General features: G+C 45.2%; 1 protein-coding gene across 1 annotated transcript in view; it reads left to right on the top strand.

Annotated features, from left to right (window-relative positions):
* LOC137371883 (contactin-associated protein-like 5) overlaps nucleotides 1-23,208 on the top strand; it is a gene marked incomplete at its 5' end in the record, with an annotated part of 700,863 nt that extends 677,655 nt beyond the window's left edge. Inside the window, 2 exons of the mRNA XM_068034867.1 lie at nucleotides 9,732-9,803; nucleotides 23,012-23,208. Of these exons, the coding sequence (XP_067890968.1) occupies nucleotides 9,732-9,803; nucleotides 23,012-23,208 (269 nt within the window). The remainder of the gene's footprint in view (nucleotides 1-9,731; nucleotides 9,804-23,011) is intronic.
* Between the last annotated feature and the right edge of the window lie 647 nt (nucleotides 23,209-23,855).

The following is a 23,855-nucleotide window of genomic DNA, read 5'->3' as shown; positions in this document are numbered from 1 at the left end:
AAATTATGAGCTAGATTATTTGAGATATCAACCTCCAAATAAATGGATTTTTTAAAACAAATTCTTTATTTACCACAGAGTTTATACATGAAGAGAAAGGGATAACTGATGTAAATAGTAGGCCACCATTTTAGTGTATTAAAATCATCCGGTTTCAGTAAGCCAATAGTGACCTTCTAAAGATCGTACTTATTCACTGGAATTCCCTCCCTAAACCTCCCAGCCTCCCTACCTCTCCTCCTTTAAGCCTGTTTCTTTGACCAAGCTTTTGGTCATCGGCCCTAATATCTCCTTAAGTGGCTTGATTTCAAATTTTGCGTGATAATGTTCCTGTGAAGTGGCTATTTAAAGGGAACATGCTGTACTTGTAGCTTAGTTTCTGCTCTATTGTTTCTGGCTGCCATTTGACTCATACATTTTTTTTTGCTGTGTTGCAAAGCTCTGGAGAATTCGCTTTGTCTGCACAGAGAGAGTTTTCACTGCTCTTGTGCTGACAAAAATAGTCTGGTTCCAGACATGAGTGATCTCACAGGCCTTTGGGGTTGGAGGATCAGGGGGCATAACAAGGAAGAGATAACAAAGTCGGAGAAGATATACAAAGCGGAAGGACAAGAAGGAGGAGGGCACTGAACAGGAGGCCATATCCACAGAGGCTCTCCTAAATCCAACTTTACTCAAGAGCAATGTATGAGGCAGCTTCACTTCACTAAGGAGGCTGTCACGGAGCTAGGCCATCTATTGCAGCCTCATACTAGGAAATGGACAACACTCCCTGTGCTATTAAGAGCACCGTGTCCCTCACCTTTTATGCCACGGGGTTCTTTCAGTCTGCAGTGGGTGACACCAGCAATTTCTCACAGCTTGCAGTATACCCATGTATCTTGGCATGCAACAAGCGAAACACTTGCATCCCCCTCGCTCAGCACCACTTTGTGCACATATGCCAGACTTCCAGGTGCAGGGTGCTATTGACTGCATACTCATTGCTTTGCATGCTTCCGATCACCAGACAAATATTTATAATCAATCAAAAGGGATTCCACTCCCTCAACGTAGAACCAGTTTGCGACTACAGGCAGCGCATCATGCAGATCTATGCCCAGTATTGCGGCACCTTTCATAACTCTTTTATCCTGTGCCAATCCTCCATGCCACCTTTATTCCAACCAAGGGGCCAAATTACAGGCTGGCTATTGGACGATTAAGGATATTTTCCTCTGGATTGTGATCATGGATCCAGTCAGGAACCTGCGCACAGCTACAGAGCAAGCCGACCGCAAGAGCCATGCTGCCACAAGGAACATTATCAAGCAAGCAATCAGTGTGCTCAAGCAACGCCTCCGCTGCCTGGACTGCTCTGAAGGAGTTTTGCAGTACAGCCTTGTGCGGGTATCCAGATTTATTGTTGTCTGCTGTATTTTCCGCAACAGCATGAAGGGCCAACACTTACCACCACATGGGCAGTAACAGTACAGCAGGGCTAAGAGGAGGCAAAGATGCAGTGACCACCAGAGCCCCGATCTGCCCGAGCTCTCAAAGATAAGCTCATCGAAGAGTGCTTCAACTGAATTAGCTCTCCCATTCTTACCGCTCTTTTTATAACCACTATCCGATTGCCTTCCTTCACTCCAAACTTATGGGTCTCACCCTCACTTCACCACAAAGACAATGCAACACCAAATCCACAACAAAAAATAAAATTATCAAACAAATCGTGTCAACGTTGGCAAAAGAAAATGGCTATTCACCTTTGTGCAAACTCTTAGTGCCTGTCTTGTGTGCTTGTTTTACTATCTTGGTGCTCCTCAGAGGTGCTTCCGCCAGTGGCTACAGCTTGGGAGGTTGAAGAGAGATAAAAAGCTACTGAGCTTCTGTTGTAGATACTCAGAAGGCCACATTGGGCAACCTTGAGCACCTGGCTGCCGGCTACAATATCTCGCTGTGTGCTGGGGCATCTGGTACAGTCGACTGTATGGCACCAGGCCTAATCCCAATCCAATGGGTATGATTGAATTTCTAAGCCAACATATTTATAGGATATCCTGAGGATGCTGTAAAAATGTAAATTCTTTCTTCCTTTATTGCATCTCATTGTTTCATAAATAAGCCCACCATAAAACTGTTATGTCACCAATGAAAAGATCATATTCAATAGAGATTTCTGAAATGGAGATTTTGGTGATTTTGCTGCAAAATTATTTCCAGCCTGAAGGCCCAGCTATTCCTTTGTCCCTTGACTTCTGAAGCTATTTTACATTCCAGGCATAAAATATAGCTAACAGGATAAATATATATTCAAATATGTGGAAGATAAAAGCAGTTGAGGATATAACTATTTCTAGCTAACTATGAGTTTATGTAAGAACAGGCTTTGTTGTCCTCTCCCCAGATATTTGAGGCCAAGCAGGGGCCTTGTCCATCAACAATGAGCCAGACTAAACAGATGGAACAAAATGACAGCTGCAACTAGAAGTCTTTGCCAAAACAGGCACCTACTGAACTTGTCCACGAACTAAATTCTTAACAGAAAAATAATTAGCCATATAAAAAGTTCTTTAATAATTACATTATGTCATCTGTATAGATGTAGGAGCTCCATGCGCGAAAGTCCTCCCACACAACCTGACCCCTGTTCTAATACCCTACACTGGTGAGTACTTTATACAAATGCAAAACTAATACATTTCTAATTATTTCCAAGATTCTTTAACACAGGCGATTAAAAAAAAAGCTTGTTAACTTATTGGGATCATGCAACAAAAATGGCAACTCAAGAATCTAAAAGTGAACTTATTTATCTCTTACAGCTGGAACTGGAAAAGTGACAATCTAATTTGCTGTGTGGCATCAGGATGATTGACAATATCAGAGAAACAATATGACATATTGTGTGAATGCTTTCCTGTCTGAACTGGGTCATTGTTTTTCACCTCGTGTGTGGGGAAAGAACCATTGAAATGAAACGTTCTTTCACGGTTGAACTTCATGCATGAAATAACACAAAGATGAGATTCTTTTTTTGGAAATCTCTTTTGTCCATGATACCAATAAAATTCCTTAAGCTCCACCATTTAAAAATCTCCTGACAGTCTACAAATCCTCATGCATAATGATTTAACAGATTCATCTTCTGTTTGCACTGATCCAGTGAAAGAATGCTTATTGTGGGACATTAAACTGCTTCCTCCCAGCATACCTCATTGGTGGCATAGTGATAATATCACTACGCTAGTAATCCAGAGGCCCAGGCCAATGCCTCTGAGGACATGCATTCAAATCCCATCATGACAGCTGGTGAAACTTAAATTCAATTAATTAATATGTTCAATTAATTAATAAAAATCTGGAATTGAAAGCTAGTCTCAGCAATAGTCCCATGAAACCATTATTGATCGTTTTAACAACCCATCTGGTTCACTCATGTCCTTTAGAGAAGGAAATCTGCCATCCTTACCTGGTCTGGCCTACATGTGACTCCAGACCCACAGCAATGTGGTTGACTCTTAACTGCCCTCTGCAATGGCCTAGCAAGCTGCTCAGTTCAAGGGCAATTGCCTGCCAGCGATGCCCACATCCCATGAAAGAAGTTTAAAGGAAGTCCCCATTGCATCGCAATTACTGCTTGGATTTCTGATTGTTCCAGAGCAATGACAGTGGGCTTCATTTTCAATTGCCCATGGGGGGGCGAGTGTGACTGCAGGCACACAGTGAAGATTGCATTCCCAGAGGGCATCACTGGACCCCTCCAGAACATGACGTGATTTTAAATGGGAGAGTGAAGTGGGGGGTGGGGGTGGGGGGAGCCCGAATCCCACATGCCTTTAATAAGTGGTTGTTGAGCTGATTAAAAGGCTTAAGAGAGCAGTTTGAAATTTTCAATTAGGAGGCACAGGGAAAACGCAGTTTCTGAGACATGACAGGATGTGGCTGTTGTGAACACAATGGTTAGCCATTAGGACTAATGGATGCACTGGTCAGCAAATGTAAGTGGAGAATAATGCTCAGCATCTCAACCAGTAACACTGAGTTGGCATCGCTAGAGCTGAGAGGCTTGCATTTTTGAGAAATGGTAGGACTCTCGAGAGGGATGTGAGACTGCTGGCATCATTTGGGCAGCAGAGAGTGGCAGAGGAAGCTCTGGTGAACGTATGAGCAGCAACTGAGGGAGCTAACATGGAAGCAGGCTACATTAAACAGAGTAACCAGGAGGGTCTTCAGCCGATGCATCCTTCTAGTCAGGAGCAGGCCAGAGGAGCACAGCGAGGGGCTGCAAGGGGAAGAAGACACTACCCAAGACATCAGCTGTACTGCCCAAGAGTCAACTACCTGCAAATCACTGAGCACCAGTGCCATACGAGGCTGCGTCCAGCCAATCAAATGGTCTCGGACATCTACACTCTGATCTGCAATGATCTGATGCCTCACAGCCCCCATCAAGCATCTGTCAAGCTCAATGTCATCCTGAATATTTATGCCACTGGGTTGTTCCAGGGATCAGCTGTGGACCTGGTGCATCTTGCAGTCGACAGCTCATCATGCCATCAGGCCGTACATGGATGCCATATTCAGGAGGCCGGGGTCTACATCCATTTTGAGACAGATGGGCCAGCGCAGGCACAGAGGCCATTGGGCTTTGCTGCCATCGATGAATTCCCTCAGGTTCAGGGGTTCATCGATTACACCCATGTATCCATCAAGGCACCAACAGACCAGCCAGCCAGATTGCTGTACAGAAGAGGTTTCCACGCATTGAATATCCAGCTGGTCTGTGACCACAGGAAGCACATCTTGCGGGTCTGTACCCACTGCTGTTATGATTCCTTTATGCTTCAGGAGTCCCAAATGCTGAACCTCTTCAGGCCAGCATCCTGACTCCATGGATGACTGTTGGGGGTATAAGGGTTATCCCCTGAGAATGTGGCTCCTGATGCCCATCTGGCACCCAGATATTACAGGATTTTGACTCCGCGACATTGAAGGAACGTTGATACATTTCCAAGACAGGATGGTGTGTGACTTGGAGAGGAACTTGCAGGTGGTGGTGTTCCCGTGCATCTGCTGCCCTTTCCTTCTAGATAGTAGAGGTTGTGGGTTTGGAAGATGTTGTCGAGGGAGCGTTGGTGAGTTGCTGCAGTGCATCTGTTAGAAGGTATACACTGCTGCCACTGTGTGCCAGAGGTGGAGGGAGTGAATGTTGAAGGTGGTGGATGGGGTGCCAATCAACCAGGTTGCTTTGTCCTGGATGGTGTTGAACTTCTTGAGTGTTGTTGGAGCTGCACTCATCCAGGCAAGTGGAGAGTATTCTATCACACTCCTGACTTGTGCCTTGTAGATGATGGACAGAATTTGGGGAGTCAGGAGGTGAGTTACTCGCTGCAGAATTCCCAGCCTCTGATCTGCTTTGTAGCCACAGTATTTATATGGCTAGTTAAGTTTCTGGTCAATGGTAACCCCCAGGATGTTGATATTGGGACACTCAGCGATGGTAATGCCAATGAATATCAAGGGGAAATGGTTAGGTTCTCTCTTGTTGGAGATGGTCATTGCCTGGCACTTGTACAATGCAAACTTTACTTGCCACTTATTAGCCCAAGCCTGAATGTTGTCGAAGTCTTGCTTCATTCGGGCATGGACTGCTTCAATATCTGAGGAGTTGCAAATGGGACTGAACACTGCAATCAAGAACACCCTAAACTTTTCCCCTCTCACTTTGAACTCGTGACCCCTAGTAATTGAATCCCCCACTCTGGGAAGAAGCTTCTTGCTATCCACCCTGTCTATACCTCTCATGATTTTGTACACCTCAATCAGGTCCCCCCTCAACCTCCGTCTTTCTAATGAAAATAATCCTAATCTGCTCAACCTCTCTTCATAGCTAGCGCCCTCCATACCAGGCAACATCCTGGTGAACCTCCTCTGCACCCTCTCCAAAGCATCCACATCCTTTTGGTAATGTGGCTACCAGAACTGCACGCAGTATTCCAAATGTGGCCGAACCAAAGTCCTATACAACTGTAACATGACCTGCCAACCCTTGTACTCAACACCCCGTCCGATGAAGGAAAGCATGCCGTATGCCTTCTTGACCACTCTATTGACCTGCGTTGCCACCTTCAGGGAACAATGAACCTGAACACCCAAATCTCTCTGTACATCAATTTTCCCCAGGACTTTTCCATTTACTGTATAGTTCACTCTTGAATTGGATCTTCCAAAATGCATCACCTCGCATTTGCCCTGATTGAACTCCATCTGCCATTTCTCTGCCCAACTCTCCAATCTATTTATATTCTGCTGTATTCTCTGACAGTCCCCTTCACTATCTGCTACTCACCAATCTTAGTGTCGCCTGCAAACTTGCTAATCAGACCACCTATACTTTCCTCCAAATCATTTATGTATATCACAAACAACAGTGGTCCCAGCACGGATTCCTGTGGAACACCACTGGTCACATGTCTCCATTTTGAGAAACTCCCTTCCACTGCTACTCTCTGTCTCCTGTTGCCCAGCCAGTTCTTTATCCATCTAGCTAGTACACCCTGGACCCCATGCGACTTCACTTTCTCCATCAGCATACCATGGGGAACCTTATCAAACGCCTTACTGAAGTCCATGTATATGACATCTACAGCCCTTCCCTCATCAATCAACTTTGTCACTTCCTCAAAGAATTCTATTAAGTTGGTAAGACATGACCTTCCCTGCACAAAACCATGTTGCCTATCACTGAATCATCAGCGAACATCCCCACTTCTGACCTTATGATGGAGGGAAGATCATTGATGAAGCTGCTGAAGATGATTGGGTCTAGGATATAGTTAAAGAGCCTAGTTAAGGCGAATCTAAATAAGCACATGAAGGAGAAGGGAGTAGAAGGATATGCTAATGGGGTTAGATGTAGAGGAGTGGGAGGAGGCTTGTGTGGAGCATAAAAATTGCCATGGACATGTTGGGTTGAATGGCCCAATTCTCTGCTGTGAACATGTTGTCATAATTTGTCATGATGTTAACCTGAAGAGCCCTAATGCCCACCTGGATGTCATGCATGTGAATGTCTGGTGAAAGCTGTATGTTATGCCCAGCTAATGCTTCCTTTCCACAGAAAAAGTAATTAAGATGCAGCCCTGTGGAAACATAGGAGTGGTCACTGCCTTGATCTGCACAATGCTGATCGCCTGATGTGGCAGATGTCTCCAAGGCTGCTCAAAAGGATGCAGCAGTGTAAACACATGCTGTGGCAGCCTTTCACTTCCATGTCATACCTGGACTCCAAGGGTTATATTTCCTGGAACTGAGAAGATTAAGGAGAATTGATAGGGTATATGGTGAAACTATTATTGTTCACTGTCATTACTCCTCTGAAACTAACAACAACCTTTTGAGTCCACACATGTTCAGTTAAATCCAGAAACCCAGAAATTGCTGTCAGTGATTCTACGCTTCTCCAGAGGGTGCACTGTTGAAGCCACGCAGACGGCAATCAATTAGAAATCACTGAACTGATGAGAACCTCCACTTTTATGTTTTAGTCTCAGTGTAACATCCCTTGAAATGTTATACGCTGTTGACTAAGGTGTAGTTAGGTTTTTAACAGTATATTAAATTCATAATTACTGCTGTAGAATCTCTTCGGCTCTGAAAATTAGTTTTATATTTGTGGAACATCAAATTTCTCAATTATGATAAAATAACTTCCACACGTTTTTAAAATGGCAATTTTTAAAAGTTTGTTTATGATATTTTATTTTCTACCTTAATCCCATGTGTATGCCACAATCTTTATTTCATTCTCTGTAAAATGTTAGTGAAGGATAATCAATGCTTTCAAATTCCTGGTTTGCTGTCTGTGATAATTCTTCAATGTGATTGGCTGCTTACCCTGCTTGCTGACATCACTGTCATTGGATGCTCATAAATCCTCTTGACTTGGCGCTGGGTTCAAATTAATGTTGAGAAAGGGGATATACACATCACGGTGATAGCTAGATCTTTGTGCGTACCTTCCTTCAAAATCAATGGTGTGTGCTGTTATTTTGCCATTAACTTCAAAATCCAGGCCTACATTTTTTGGTAAATGCCGTGATGTTGACTGAAACCAACTTACAGTGGAATGCTGATGACCTGCATTTCCATTTTTTGCATTCTCGAGTGCCTCTCAGAATGATTGCGCATTTCAGGGCCATTGGACCTTTTACTTTCAGTCAGGAGCATATTGGCTGCTCGAATTTATTAAAAAAATGCATTTCAAATAAAAGAAAGGAGTTTATGAATATTGTGTAAAGCACCTATTGCCGGGGACTCAGAAACTCTCAATTTTCTGCATTTTCTATTAATGCTCAGATGTCGGTTCATTAGCCTCTGTCCCTTCTTGTACAACTCTGTATTTGATTTTCAAATTAACTGGTCACAAAGTGAGTTTAATATCTCTACTGTCTGAAAATGCTAAATTGACTTTGGTATATTTATTATATTATTTGCAATGTTTCTGTTCATTCATAAATGTGCCATGCTCTGCAATGGACTTTTCTTTTCATTCAAAATGCATGGAAGAACACCTACCTGTAGACACAGTAACTTTTGATCAGTCCTTTGCTTTAACAGAATAAACTGTTTTGCAAGGCCGGTAGCTGATTGGAATGTATAATGTCCTTTATATGACCCTTACTCAGACTGCTGCATCCTATTATATAACATCTTAATCTCCTTTCTTCAATGCTTGGTGAGTTACTTCAAGCGCTACAAATGATAAATGCTGGTCACAGCATATGACAATGGTCCTTGAAACTCCATGGGCGACATCCCTATATAAACTCCAACATCCACCTGTGGGGACATCTGGCGCTGCTGCAGCTGGAATCTGGAGTGTGGGAAAAGTTTCCCTGATTATAAAAACATGGGTGAGTAACTGTACTACCAGGTGTCTTGTCTGAGGTGCCAACTAGTTGGGAAAGGTCGCAAATGAGATGGCCTGCTTTGGAGAGATGCATCTGTTGGGACAATCCCTAGGAAATTTGTGCATTGCAGCTCATCAGCTAAGTTTGAAAGGGATCCAAAGAAAAAGTTCCAATCTTCACTCCCCCACCCCAAGATGAATTTTACTTCTACAAGTTGATATGTTTCCTTTGACTTGGTACATCAGTCAGCAGGTAGATTCCCAGACTGGGGCTGAGGAAACATGTCTGAAGCAGATACCCAATTCTGGTATGAATAGAGGTTTCATCCTGAGCAAACGCCTGTGGAAACTGCCAGGGAAGGCCGGAATCGGCACATCTAGATCCTGACCTAACGTTTGGCTCTTCCGCTGCACTCCTCCACTGGACTCATGTAGGGATTGTGGTATAAATGCCACTGATATTCAGCCTTGAGCTTTCCAATTATAGTTTGGTCAGTTCCCTTCCAAAAGGTAAGGATGGTAATAGCATTTCGGGTGATGCTTGGAGCTAGCCATTATGCCTCTGGAAGGTTTCTGAAGAAACTAAATGCTGGTCAGTAATGTGAGGATCTGACAGTTAATTTTATCCTATTTACTGGTCAGATTCCTGCTCTGGATCCATGTGTAGGTGAGCCTCACTTGAACTGAGAAAGAAAATGAACAGATATGGGCCGTATAAACAAGAGCATTTGAACTTGATACTACACAGAAGTGGGACAGGCAAAAATATCAGTTTAAGTGTTAACAATGCGTTTACCTCTGCCAATTCTGACTTTGGTTTTCTCTGCAACTACAGATCATTCTGGGGCGATAGATGTGGGGGAACCATTAAAAAACTCAGTCAGAAGTGACTCAGCAGTCATTGGAGGTAAGGGTGTGAACTAGCTGTGAAACTATTATATTGTAATCTTTCAAATTTCACATCTTTGTTTTAAAACCCATCCATAGCCTCAGCCGTCCCTATTTCTGTAACCTTCTCCAGCCCTCCGAGATCTCTGCTCTCCTCCAATTCTAGCCTCTTGTGCATCCCTGATCTTCATCACTGCACCATTGACAGCCATTTCTCAAGCTGCCTGGGCCCCAAGCTCTGCAATTCCCTCCCTAAAACTCACCACCTCTCTACTTCTCTCTCCTCCTTTAACATCCTCCTCAAAACGTACCTCTTTGACCAAGCTTTTGGTCACCTGTCTTAATAGTTCCTTATGTGGCGTGGTATCAAATTTTGTTTGATAAGTCCTCCCGAGAAGAACTTTAATATGTTTTACTATGTTAAAGCTATTATCTAAATGCAAGTTTCTGTTGTGAGTAAAAGTTGTTGTAAGCCAAATATTTTTAAAACCAGTGTTCATTTACACATCTAGATAAATGTGTAAAGATAACCAGAGTGAATTAATAAGAATTTTTATATTTATTTTAAAATTATTTGTTCTTGGGATGTGGGCTGCATTTATTGTCAAAACCTGTTACTCTGAAAAAGTCATGGTGGGCTGCCTCTGAATCATCACAATCCTTGTGGTGATGGTGCTACCACCTTAGTTTTCAGTGGGCATTAGAGCTGTTTTATCATCAGGAAACATGATTACAGTAGGAAATTATGAAAAGTTGATTTTGTATAATTAAAAGACAAAGACATGTAAATTGAACTGAAGTATTTTAAGATATTCTGTTGAAGGTTTCAAAGGAAAATTACTCATTTCGAGCAAATTGCTTTGACTTATGAGAAATGGATAATGCAGGTCAACCTGGAACTCACTTTTACATTTTTATACTATTTGTAAAGAGTAGTACAAATTTTGGGTCTGCAGTAGATGTTTCTTTAGGTTGAGCATCACCTCTCACATTCCTTCCTATTGATGAAAGCATTGTGACGGAAACCATACCCGTCAAGATGAGACATGTTAATTTCGTCAAAGGGAACATTATTTTTGCACTGTTACTGGATATCGAAATAACTTGTTTAAGAAGACCACAACAGTGTCTGACAACATGGCTGCTCATTTGTGTTCTAAAAGACATTTGTATGAAGAAGACAATGGAATTACTCCCTGATTCAATTAGCCAGATTTGTCAATAGTGATGATCAAGAGACATTGAGAATCATTGAGCCAGCATTCCACTCCCCCCAACACCCCCAACCCCACCCACCCCAGCCACTGAGAGTGTCTGGTAAGCTTGGTGGAATCCACAAATCTTGCAGACGAGGCTGCTGCACACAAGGAGCTAATCACATGACTAACCTGCAGGCCAACCTGGGTTTTTTTGAATTGTGCCCGACACAGAACAGTTTTGGGAAGAGACTGCAACTGAACTTCAAGAAGAGAGCATCTATCTCTCTCTCTCTCTCACGCAAGGTTCCAGGGACCCATGGAAGTAACTTAGGCCTCAAGACAGAAGACCAACAAAATGAGTTTGAAAGTATGCACTGGGCCCCAACGAGAACTACAAGACTTAACTTCAGTCAAAGACTTTACATCTAATCCAAAACCAGTAACTAAATTCCATCTACTACTTTAAACTTCCCCCCCCCACCTTTTAATTCTTTCTCCTCCTCTGTCTCTATTTGCATGTGTGTTTATCTTGTGTGGATGCTCGCATGGTCACAATGCATATTTTTAGAAGTTTTAATTAAATTAGAGTTTTAAGGTTAATTAACTTACACCTTTCTTGTTTAAATCTGAGAAAACCTGTCTGGCTGATTTCTTTGCCATTACAATTCGAGAGCCGTTGGCAAGGACTCACTGAGGGGAAGTTAAAAACACGGTGTTTTACAAATTAAACCCTGTTACGGCCAAAGTAAGAAAATGCTGAGAGGGGAGCCCTAAAACTCTTGCTCACCTGGTAGTAACAGAAATTTGGGGGCTCATCCGGGATTGGACCCACAGACAAAAGAGAAATTGGAAATGGAAAGTCAAATTGATCCAATCAAAAAGAGAAATGATTTCAATACAGGTTTTCTTATGGTTGTGCGTGCTAAAATGCTAACATGTCTGTGACCGACGCCAGTAATTCCCCAAGCCAGGGTGAAGTAACTTGGTATAAGTTAAAAGCACTGTCTATGGAACAGTTGAGGAATATGGCTGAGCAGTGTGGGATCATCAGTGGCCAACCACTTTTCCCTCAAACTTGAATGATCAGAAACAGGGTTCGAAATAGACTCCGACAGGGAATTGCTAGCAAAGATGCAAAAGGAACAGAGGAAACTTGAATCAGAAGAGAGAGAGATAGAGAAAGAAATTTCCAGAGGGAAAAGGAGGAAAGAGAGCTGAGGCGGCTCGAGCTAACTTTTGTTTTATTCATTCATGGGATGTGGGTGTCGCTGGCTAGGCCAGCATTTATTGCCCATCCCTAATTGCCCTTGAGAAGGTGGTGGTGAGCTGCCTTCTTGAACCGCTGCAGTCCATGTGAGGTTGTTATACCCACGGTGCTATTAGGAAGGGAGTTCCAGGATTTTGACCCAGTGACAGTGAAGCAATGGCGATATAGTTCCAAGTCAGGATGGTGTGTGACATGGAGGGGAACTTGCAGGTGGTGGTGTTCCCATGCATTTGCTGCCCTTGTCCTTCTAGATGGTAAAGATCGCGGGTTTGGAAGGTGCTGTCGAAGGAGCCTTGGTGCATTGCTGCAGTGCACCTTGCAGAGGGTACACACTGCTGCCACTGTGCGTTGGTGGTGGAGGGAGTGAATGTTTGTAGTTGGGGTGCCAGTCAAGTGGGCTGCTTTGTCCTGAATGGTGTCAAGCTTCTTGAGTGTTGTTGGAGCTGCACCCATCCAGGCAAGTGGAGAGTATTCCATCACACCCCTCACTTGTGCCTTGTAGATGGTGGACAGGCTTTGGAGAGTCAAGAGATAAGTTACTCGCTGCAGGATTCCGAGCCTCTGACCTGCTCTTGTTGCCACAGTATTTATATGGCTGCTCCAGTTCAGTTTCTGGTCAATGGTAGCCCCTAGGATGTTGATAGTGGGGGATTCAGTGTTGGTAATGCCATTGAATGTCAAGTTGAGATGGATAGATTCTCTTTTGTTGGAGATGGTCATTGCCTGGCACTTGTGTGGTGCGAAGGTTACTTGCCACTTATCAGCCCAAGCCTGGATATTGTCCAGGTCTTGCTGCATTTCTACACGGACTGCTTCAGTATCTGAGGAGTTGCGAATGGTGCTGAACATTGTGCAATCATCAGCGAACATCCCCACTTCTGTCCTTATGATTGAAGGGAGGTCATTGATGAAGCAGCTGAAGATGGTTGGGCCTATGACACTGCCCTGAGGAACTCCTGCAGTGATGTCCTGGAGCTCAGATGATTGACCTCCAACAACCACAACCATCTTCCTTTGCGTTCGGTATGACTCCAACCAGCGGAGAGTTTTCCCCCTGATTCCCATTGACTCCAGTTTTGCAAGGGCTCCTTGATGCCATAATCGGTCAAATGCTGCCTTGATGTCAAGGGCAGTCACTCTCACCTCACCTCTTGAGTTCAGCTCTTTTGTCCATGTTTGAACCAAAGCTGTAATGAGGTCAGGAGCTGAGTGGCCCTGGCAGAACCCAAACTGAGTGTCACTAAGCAGGTTATTGCTAAGCAAGTGCTGCTTGATGGCACTGTTGATGACACCTTCCATCACTTTACTGATGTTAGAGAGTAGACTGATGGGGTGGTAATTGATCGGGTTGGACTTGTCCTGCTTTTTGTGTACAGGACATACCTGGGTAATTTTCCACATCGCCGGGTAGATGCCAGTGTTGTAGCTGTACTGGAACAGCTTGGCTAGGGGCGCGGCAAGTTCTGGAGCCCAGGTTTTCAGTACTATTCACGGAATATTGTCAGGGCCCATAGCCTTTGCAGTATCCAGTGCCTTCAGTCATTTCTTGATATCACGCGGAGTGAATCGAATTGGCTGAAGTCTGGCATCTGTGATGCTGGGGACTTCAGGAGGAGGCCGAGATGGATCATCAACTCAGCACTTCTGGCTGAAGATTGTTGCAAATGCTTCAGCCTTATCTTTTGCACTGATGTACTGGGCTCCCCCATCGTTGAGGATGGGGATATTTGTGGAGCCACCTCCTCCAGTTAGTTGTTTAATTGTCCACCACCATTCATGGCTGGATGTGGCAGGACTGCAGAGCTTAGATCTGATCCGTTGGTTATGGGATCTCTTAGCTCTGTCTATTGTATGCTGCTTACGCAGTTTGGCATGCAAGTAGTCCTGTGTTGTAGCTTCACCAGGTTGACACCTCATTTTGAGGTATGCCTGGTGCTGCTCCTGGCATGCCCTCCTGCACTCTTCATTGAGCCAGGGTTTGTCTCCTGGCTTGATGGTAATGGTAGAGTGGGGGCTATGTCAGGCCATGAGTTTACAGATTATGGTTGAGTACAGTTCTGCTGCTGCTGATGTCCCACAGCACCTCATGGATGCCCAGTTTTGCATTGCTAGATCTGTTCGAAATCTATCCCATTTAGCATGTTGGTAGTGCCACACAACACAATGGAGGGTATTCTCAATGTGAAGGTGGGACTTCGTCTCCACCAGGACTGTGCGGTGGTCACTCCTACCAATACTGTCATGGACAGATGCATCTGCGGCAGGCAGATTGGTGAGGCCAAGGTCAAGTATGTTTTTCCCTCTTGTTGGTTCCCTTATCACCTACTGCATTCCCAGTCTAGCAGCTATGTCCTTTAGAAGTCAGCCAGCTTGGTCAGTGGTGTTGCTACCGAGCCATTCTTGGTGTTGGACATTGAAGTCCCCCACCCAGAGTACATTCTGCACCCTTGCCACCCTCAGTGCTTCTTCCAAGTGGTGTTCAACATGGAGGAGGACTGAGTCATCAGCTGAGGGAGGGCGGTATGTGGCAATCAGCAGGAGGTTTCCTTGCCCATATTTGACCTGATGCCATGAGACTTCATGGGGTCCGGAGTCGATGTTGAGGACTCCCAGGGCAACTCCCTCCTGACTGTATACCACTGTGCCGCCACCTCTGCTGGGTCTGTCCTGCTAGTGGGACAGGACTTACCTAGGGATAGTGAAGGCGGTGTCTGGGACATTGTCTGTCAGGTATGATTCTGTGAGTATGAGTATGTCAGCTGTTGCTTGACTAGTCTGTGGGACAGCTCTTCCAACTTTGGCACGAGTCCCCAAATATTATTAAGGAGGACTTTGCAGGGTCAACAGGGTTGGGTTGTCGTTTCCGGTGCCTAAAGCGATACCGGTTGTTCTGTCCAGTTTCATTCCTTTTTATTGACTTCGTAGCGGTTAGATACAACTGAGTGGCATGCAAGGACATTTCAGAGTCAATCACATTGCTGTGGGTCTGGAGTCACATGCAGGCCAGACCAGGTAAGGACAGCAGATTTCCTTCCCTAAAGGACACTAGTGAACCAGATGTGTTTTTAGAACAATTGACAGTCGTTTCATGGCCATCATTAGACTGGCTTTTAATTCCAGATTTATTAATTGAATTCAAATTCCACCTTCTGCTGTGGTGGGATTCCAACCCATGTCCCCAGAGCCATACCCTGGGTCTCTGGGTTGCTAGTCCAGTGATAATACCACTATGCCACCGCCTCCCCAGCGGGCGACAGAGTAACCCCAGTGAAAGCATGGCCAATATGGAGAATAATAATTCGGTGCTGTGTACGGAATTGTTAAAATTTTCCCAATTGATTCCAAAATTCATTGAGGGAGATGTGGAAGAAGCATTTTTTGTATCTTTTGAGAAACTGACAAGGCAGTTAAAATGGCCAGCTGAGACTTGGACTCTTCTGTTGCAAAGTAAGCTAACAGGAAAAGCCCATGAGATTTATTTCCTGTTACCAGGTGAAAGTTCATCAAATTATGAACTGATAAAAACCTCAGGGCATATGAGCTAATACCAGAAGCATGACACCAGAAGTTTTGAACCCTCAGGAAGCAAGCTGGCCTTTGACCAGTGGTTGAGGGCTCTTAAAGTGCAGCCCAGCTATGAAAACCTCAGAGCTGTAATTTTGCTAGAGGAATTTAAAACTCTAACCCACTCTCCATAAAGACTCATGTGGAAGAACAAAAAGTTCATAGAGCAAGGCAAACCTCAGTTCTGGCTGATAGGTTTGCTCTAATATACAAGTCGGTTCCCCAGGGGAAAACTTTTCATAGTCACCCCGACAAATCTGAAGAGGACAATGGGTGGGAAGGTGATAGGAGCCCTGGGAGGGAGAGAAAAGCAGGAGAGACAGTAGGCCCTTCTCCAGACAAAAAGGAAGATGCTGTAAGTAGAACTGAGACCCGGAGATCTGTGTGCTTCCATTGTAATAAAGCAGGTCATCCAAGAGCTGACTGCTGGAAACTACAGGAAAAGCCTGTAGGTTTAATCAGGGCCCACCCACTCAGTGAAGGAGAAAGGACCCTGATGGAAAGCATAGCTTGACAAGCTGTGGCTTTAACTGCAGCAGTAGTAAGACCCATAAAACATACTGCTTTGGGTGCAGGAACATTTAATAGGATTCCTAAAATTTTTCAGGATTTTGTTTCTGAAGGTATAGTCACCCCATACCCCTGAGTGAGGTAAGCAAGCCCATAGTAATCTTCAGGGATAGAGAGATCACTAGATCCTTTTTACTGGGAAAAGGCCTGACCTTTCCCCCAGAGAGTGCAGTAAATACCAGAATGGTGGTGAATGGTATTGGAGGGCAGTGTACGCCTGCACCTTTACATCGGGTGCACTTGGGCTGCGACCACATTTCGTGACCAGTGACTGTAGGGATTGTTCCTAGTTTGCCTGTGGACAGGGCTGACCCGCTCCTAGGTAATGATCTGGCAGGGGTGAAGGTGGTAGCTCCCCAGTAGAGAAAGAGAGACAGCAGGAGGTCAGAGAGACAGGGCAGTGGCAGGAGATGGTCCCCTGCAGTTCCCCTGAATGTGTAGTGAATTGGGCCATGACAAAACCAGCTCCCCCAGAGGAGACTGAATTGGCACTGCAGACAGATGGCCTTGAGGTCTGTCTGTCTGAGACTTTCTTTGGAATGTTAGAGGATCCAGGGAATGGATTAAATGGATCTTCCCTAGTTGAGTCTCAGCGAGCTGGCCCAGTATTGAAAAAGTTAGCACAGGCTGCCCAGGCTGAAATTGAAACAGTGGGAGACCCTGATTGCTATTATTTAAAGAATGAGGTACTGATGAGGAAGTAGAGTTCTCCTCACAGACCTGAGGACAAAGAGTGGACAGTGGTTCACCAGTTAGTGGTGGTGCAGAGGTACCGGAGAGAAATATTAAGAATGGACCATGAGATTACAATGGCTGTACATGACAGTATATGAAAAACCAAAGCCCGCATAATACAGCAGTTTGACTGACCGAAACTGCACAAAGATGTGGTGGAGTATTGTAGGAGTTGCCCCATGTGCCAGGTTGAGGGGAAGCCCCAACCTACAGTGAAATCTGCACCACTAGGTCCTTTACTGGCATTTGGAGGACCCTCCAGCGGAGTTTCAAATGGTGCTGGACATTGTGCAATCATCAGCGAACATCCCCACAACTGACCTTATGATGAAGGGAAAGACATTGATGAAGCAGCTGAAGATGGTTTGGCCTAGGACACTACCCTGAGCAACTCCTGCAGTGATGTCCTGGCACTGAGATGATTGACCTCCAACAACCACAATCATCTTCCTTTGTGCTAGGTATGACTCCAACCAGTGGAGAGTTTACCACCTGATTCCCATTGACTCCAATTTTGCTCGGGCTCCTTGATGCCATATTCAGTCAAATGCTGCCTTGATGTCAAGGGCAGTCACTCTCACCTCACCTCTTGAGTTCAGCTCTTTTGTCCATGTTTAGATGAAGGCTGTAATGGGTCAGGAGCTGAGTGGCCCTAGCGTAACCCAAACTGAGCGACAGTTAGCAGGTTATTGCTAAGCAAGTGCCACTTGATAGCACGTCAACGATCCCTTCCATCACTTTGCTGATGATCGTGAGTAGACTGATAGGGCGGTAATTGGCTGGCTTGGATTTTTCTTGCTTCTCCAGGACATACCTGGAGAATTTTCCACATTGCTGGGTAGATGCCAGCGTTGTAGCTGTACTGGAACACATTGGCTAGGGGTGTGGCTTAATAGAGGAAAATTTAGCAAGAATACTGTTTATACAAAAATACTCTCCCATCTCTCACTTATAAGGCTAAGAGAGTTTCCTTCTACAAGTTATTTTTATCTATGTGCCTCAAGCAGAGCCACTGTTCTGAACCTTTGCACTCCTACTGAGCCATTTTTCTTAAGATGCATTAAGAGAGTAACCCCGGCACACGTGGAGCAACTGTATTGACATTGATCGGAATCAGTGCTTTGCACTCATCAGGAAACCAATCCAGAGAATCATGACCCTGGAAAAGTTGCAGTGCAGTGCAGTGTCTCAGTTATACCACTACTTCCATGATAAGGTGACACAGGCTGTTCCAGATTACCAGCTCCTATAAAGATCACTCTAGCTTATAAAGAAAACACACTAGTCCCCCATTCCCCTGAAATCTGTGCCATGTGTACAACTGAAGACCTGAAAAAGACATATCTTTCAAGAATCCAAAAATACACTGCTTTCATCAAGATTCTTCCTGGCAGGCAGGAGAGGCAGAGAAATCAAGTAATGTCTTGTATAGAAAATGTTCTCCCTTAGCCTTTCCTTCTCCTTTAAATATTTTGCACAAATGAATATTATTTCAAAATATAATGTGGACTACCCTAAGTGGATGAACTTGATACCATATGTCAGCAGGGGTCAGCTTCTCTCAGGGGCTACCGATAGAGCTGTTCATCAAGCAAAAGCTTCCTCAGAGTACTGCGCTCCTAGTACCTTATCTACTCATGTTTTAGGCCCCATCTTTATGCTGGTTTGATGTCATTCGGTCATTCATTTTCTGATAAATCACTGTTTCCCATCATTTATACCACAGGGACAGTTCCACAATCCTGCGCTTCCATCACAGTTCCGCAGTTGCACGGAGTGTGGGTCAGAGAGAAGGCTGCAACTTCCCTTACCAGCAGCATCTGCTGGGTTCAGTTTTGGACAGGCCAGCCTTATTTTGAATGAACAACTTAGAAACCTTCATAATGTAAGGTAGCGCTGAAAGTAGTGTTTTCAATTAACGTTCATTTCCTCCCCTTTTGGATTATGACGTAGAGACTGGGGCTGAAAATTCCAGCGTGGTAGCATCCAAATTTTCAGCATTAAGATGCTGCTTTGGTACCAAAATGGCATCCGAACCATTTGAGCACAGGCTTCCGGTGCGGCCAACACCAGATGCAGTTTTGGTGAGAGTGTGAGCACAGGCTTAAGGTGCGTGCATCGGAAGTATGCAGAGTAGGCAAATCGTGATGTTAGTTTGACACTAGCGCTGCCAATTTTTACCTCACCCTCTCTTAAATCCAGCAGCAGAGATGACCCCTCTATTTGAGCTTGCTTATATCATCTGCAGCTTGGGTATCAGAAGAGATGGTGAGATAAGAGGGAAATGGGATGTCAGAGGTAGATTACGTAGGAATGTGCCATCATCTTCAATGTTTCAGGCCTGCACTGGCCATGGCTTCAGTATTGGCCACTCCAATGATGGCCAGCACTGTCTCCGCCATTGATATGAGGACATCCAACTGCGCTTGTCCCCTGCTGGTTAGGTACCACCTTGTACTACAGGAGGGAGGGAAGTGTGTCAGTGAGCATGTTGCAATGTGTTTGGGTGATGTGCCCAGTCAAATAGCTGGCAGTGTGTGCAAGCTGAGAGATTTGGATATGAGGTTTGCAGCAATGCTAAATGTGTGAGGGTGAGATGAGGCAATGACTGTCAGGTATACGTCATGCGTGATAGAGAATGTTGGTCAGTAAGTGAAGGGGTTGAGTGGGGATGGCAGGGACGTGTTGGTGAATTAGCAGTGTGTAAGGCTAGTGGTTCATTTATAAGTACATGGCATTTGATGATGCATTCACTGACCTTGACCAATAATTTAACTTCTTCCTGCACTACATCCAGGCCCTTGGGGCTTTACTGCTTGAATTGACAGCAATGGCTATTTGCTCCAACTGCCTTCTCAGTGTCTGCCTGGAGGGCCTTCTGGCCCCTTGCAGGGAGAGGGCTTCTCTCCTCCTGTCTAACTCCTGCACTAAGGCCTCCAGTGCTGCATCAGAGAACCTTGGAGCATGCTCTCTGCCCTATTGCACCATTTTCACTCTACTGGCAGGTCCAGTAGTCTTTCCCAGTCATTTGCACTGCAGCCAGAATGCACCTCCCCTTTAAGAGGTCCAGGCTGGCTTTAAGTAGAGCAGGCTATCGTAAAGTGGTGCTAGCTTCGCATGAGCTTAGGCCTGCTGCTGAGGTGTGCAACCACTCTGAAGTACGCTCAGCATGAACCATCACCCAGGCGGTTTCTTGAGATTGGACACAATGGGTTGAATTATACACCACCCCAACGGGACCAGTTGGTGGCGTGGGGGCGGTGTAAAATTGAGCGGCAGGCTCCGGGAGGCCTACCCGCCCCGCTTGCGCCTCTGGTCGACTTTACAGCGTTCGGGCGGTGGGGGGAGGGGGTGGGAAACGGCCTGCCTGCCGGAGGCCAATCAAGGTCCTTAAGTGGCCACTTAACGGCCACTTAAGGGCCCGTGCCCGCCTTGATGGGTATTTTACCCATGTCAAGCGGGTGTGCGGGGGATGTGAAAGGCCGTCCAGCGATGGGTTCCGGCCTTTCCACGCCCCAGCAGGGGGTGGGGGATGCCTGGCAGTTGGGCACAGGCTGCCTGATTAAGGGCCGCCCCCACCTCCCAACCCACCCCTGGGACCCAAGATGCCCCCCAAACGACCACTCCAGCCTCACCAAGGAAGGACCCATCCCCCTGGTGAGGAAAGCCCAACTTACCTGTTGGCACAGGGCGGCACAGTGGCGCAGTGGTTAGCACTGCGGCCTCACAGCTCAAGGGACCCGGGTTCGATTCTGGGTCCTGCCTGTGTGGAGTTTGCAAGTTCTCCCTGTGTCTGCGTGGGTTTTCTCCGGGTGCTCCGGTTTCCTCCCACAAGCCAAAAGACTTGCAGGTTGGTTGGTAAATTGGCCATTATAAATTGTCACTGGCACAGGGAGGTGGGAGGGAAATATAGGGACAGGTGGGGATGTTTGGTAGGAATATGGGATTAGTGTAGGATTAGTATAAATGGGTGGTTAATGGTCGGCACAGACTCGGTGGGCCGAAGGGTCTGTTTCAGTGCTGTATCTCTAATCTAATCTAATCTTACCTCACCTCTCGGCTCTATGGCATCGGCTGGGCTGCAGTTCCAACAGTGGCCACCACTTCTGGTGTCGCTGCTGGGACTAACAGCTGCCAGCCTGCTAATTGGCCGTCAGCTCACTGAGGCAGGACCTCCTTCCTCAAGCGGGTGGAAGTCCCGCCTGAGGACAATTAAAGCCCGGGGACCCGTAAAATATGGGACGGATCCCCGGGCTTGGCGGAAGTGGCTCGCCACCGAATTTTATGTCAGTGGCAAATTCCCATCCGCCTAAGGTAAAATCCAGCCCAATCAGTCATAGAGAGATACAGCACTGAAACAGGCCCTTTGCCCCGTCAAGTCTCTGCCGACCAACAACCACCCATTTATACTAATCCCATATTAACCCCATATTCCTACCACATCCCCACACCACCTACCTATACTAGGGGCAATTTACAATGGCCAATTTACCTAACAACCTGCAAGTCTTTGGCTGTGGGAGGAAACCAGAGCACCTAGCAAAAACCCACACGGTCACAGGGAAAACTTGCAAACTCCACACAGGCAGTACCTAGAACTGAACCCAGGTTGCTGGAGTTATGAGGCTGCAGTGCTAACCACTGCACCACTGTGTCACCTAGTCAAGGTGCTTTTCAGGATGAGAGGACAAAGGAAGATTGGGTGGAGCAATGGATTCATGTACCTCTGTTCCTTGGATTTGTTACTTGGGGGTGGAGGGGAGGTGGAAGAAGGTACAAGTTACTTGACTGCGACAATAACAACAATAACAACCTGCAATTCTATAGCATTCTTTAACATTGTATAATGTCCCAAAGTGCTTCACAACTGTGTTATCAAACAGAATTTGACACTGAGTCACACATGGAGATATTAGGGCAGATGACCAAAAGCTTGGTCAAGGAGGTAGGTCTTAAGGAGCACCTTAAAAGAGAAACAAGAAGTAGAGAGGCAGAAAGATTTAGGGAGGAAATTCCACAACTGCCAATTGTGGAGCAATTAAAATTGAAGAAACGCAAAGTGCCAGAACTGGAGGAATGCAGATATCTCAGACGGTTGTAGGGCTGAAGGATAGGGAGGTTTGAGGCCATGGATGGATTTGAAAACAAGGATAAGAATTTAAAACTGAAGCGTTGTTTATCTGGGAGCCAGTGTAGGTCAATGAGCACAGGGGTGATGGCTCTAGGTTTTGGCCGATGGCTAGGTGGCAGATTGATTTCTGGTGTTGGATGGTTGGCATCTACAGGCCTGTTACTGGCAGGCTGCTGGTGACTGGTTGTTCTTGTGCCAGGTGTATTTCTACAGACTGCCAGCTGTCTAACTAGTTGACTGCAAGCTGGAAAAACGGCCAATCTGCCTGACTCAACTACTCACTGGATGAACACACTGAGCTATCAGAGGAGGGTTCTGTTCATTTTAATGTTATAGGATATTTTTGGGTACCAGGAAGTAATTTGTGCATCATAGAACAGTTATGTATATATCAACAATCTACTCCAAAAGAAGCTGGGAAATACAGTGTGCATTTTCAAAAGGAAAAGCCACTTTCCACCACAGAAGATGAGTCTTCAGTATGATGTACAGTAAATCACTTCTAACATTGTCATTGCACTATTTTCTGAGGGTATTTGATGCAGCGATTTGGGGTAAAAAAAATGGTAAATTGCTCTTTTTCGAAGAGCGAGCATGCTTAATTTTCAGCAAGATATGTCCAAATTAGCATTTTGTGCATTCTTACTTATGCCATTACCTGATTGATTGCTGGTTTTACTTTTCATTGGGACTGACACTTCTGCTGCTCTATCTGCTCCTCACTCGTCGGCTCAACTTCAGTTCTTTCTTCTCATCCATAGGCGTTATAGCGATCGTGATCTTTGTCATCCTCTGTACCGTTGCTGTAACGGGACGTTTGTTGTACAGACACAAAGGCACATACCGCACCAACGAATCAAAGGAGGCAGAATATGCTGAGAATGCCGACAACGCATTGAAGAACAATGCCAATTACCAGGACTGCATTAGCGAAGGCAAGAAGGAGTATTTCATCTGACAGCGATCAGACCCTCCTCATTACTATGGTTACAGCAGCAGATTAATAACATTAACAGCTGGGACTTGCTGTCTGTGCTATGAGTTAGCACCAGACTCTGCAGACTAAATGGTCAAAAGTTAGCTCAAAGTATTGTACATGGCATATAACTGGTTTACACGGCGGGATGGGGCAGAATTTATTGTTTCCTGTTAACTATGGGTGAGCTCAGGGGAGTAGAAATGCAAATTTTATAGAAGTTACAAAGGGTTTAGAAGCAGCTATTGGAAGGTGATATCTTTTACTTTAAGTGACCGGAAGCAGATATCCTATTTATTTCAATCGCATTATTTTAAAAGATGACTGGAGAAAGATGGTGTGAATTTTCACCTAAGCAGTCGAATGACCTACAAAGAAACCCAAACTAAATCAGAGCCATCAGAGATTTTGATTGTCAAAATTTCAATGTTGATTAAATTAATACAATTTTGATAGAGGGCATCTTTTTTTATTCAGTGATCTGCTCTGATTGTTTCATCTAATTGATTGATTTCTTGCTCCTGCATTCAAGTTTGTAATGCAATTATGTCCTTTCTGTGTATGTCTGCCATTGTGCAGGGATACACCAGGGAACATTGGACTACTATTAGCACAAGAGACAGAAAGGT

This window comes from Heterodontus francisci, chromosome 7 (assembly GCF_036365525.1).
Source record: "Heterodontus francisci isolate sHetFra1 chromosome 7, sHetFra1.hap1, whole genome shotgun sequence".
Classification (NCBI taxonomy): Eukaryota; Metazoa; Chordata; class Chondrichthyes; order Heterodontiformes; family Heterodontidae; genus Heterodontus; species Heterodontus francisci.
This window is presented reverse-complemented; position numbering and strand designations above follow the sequence as displayed.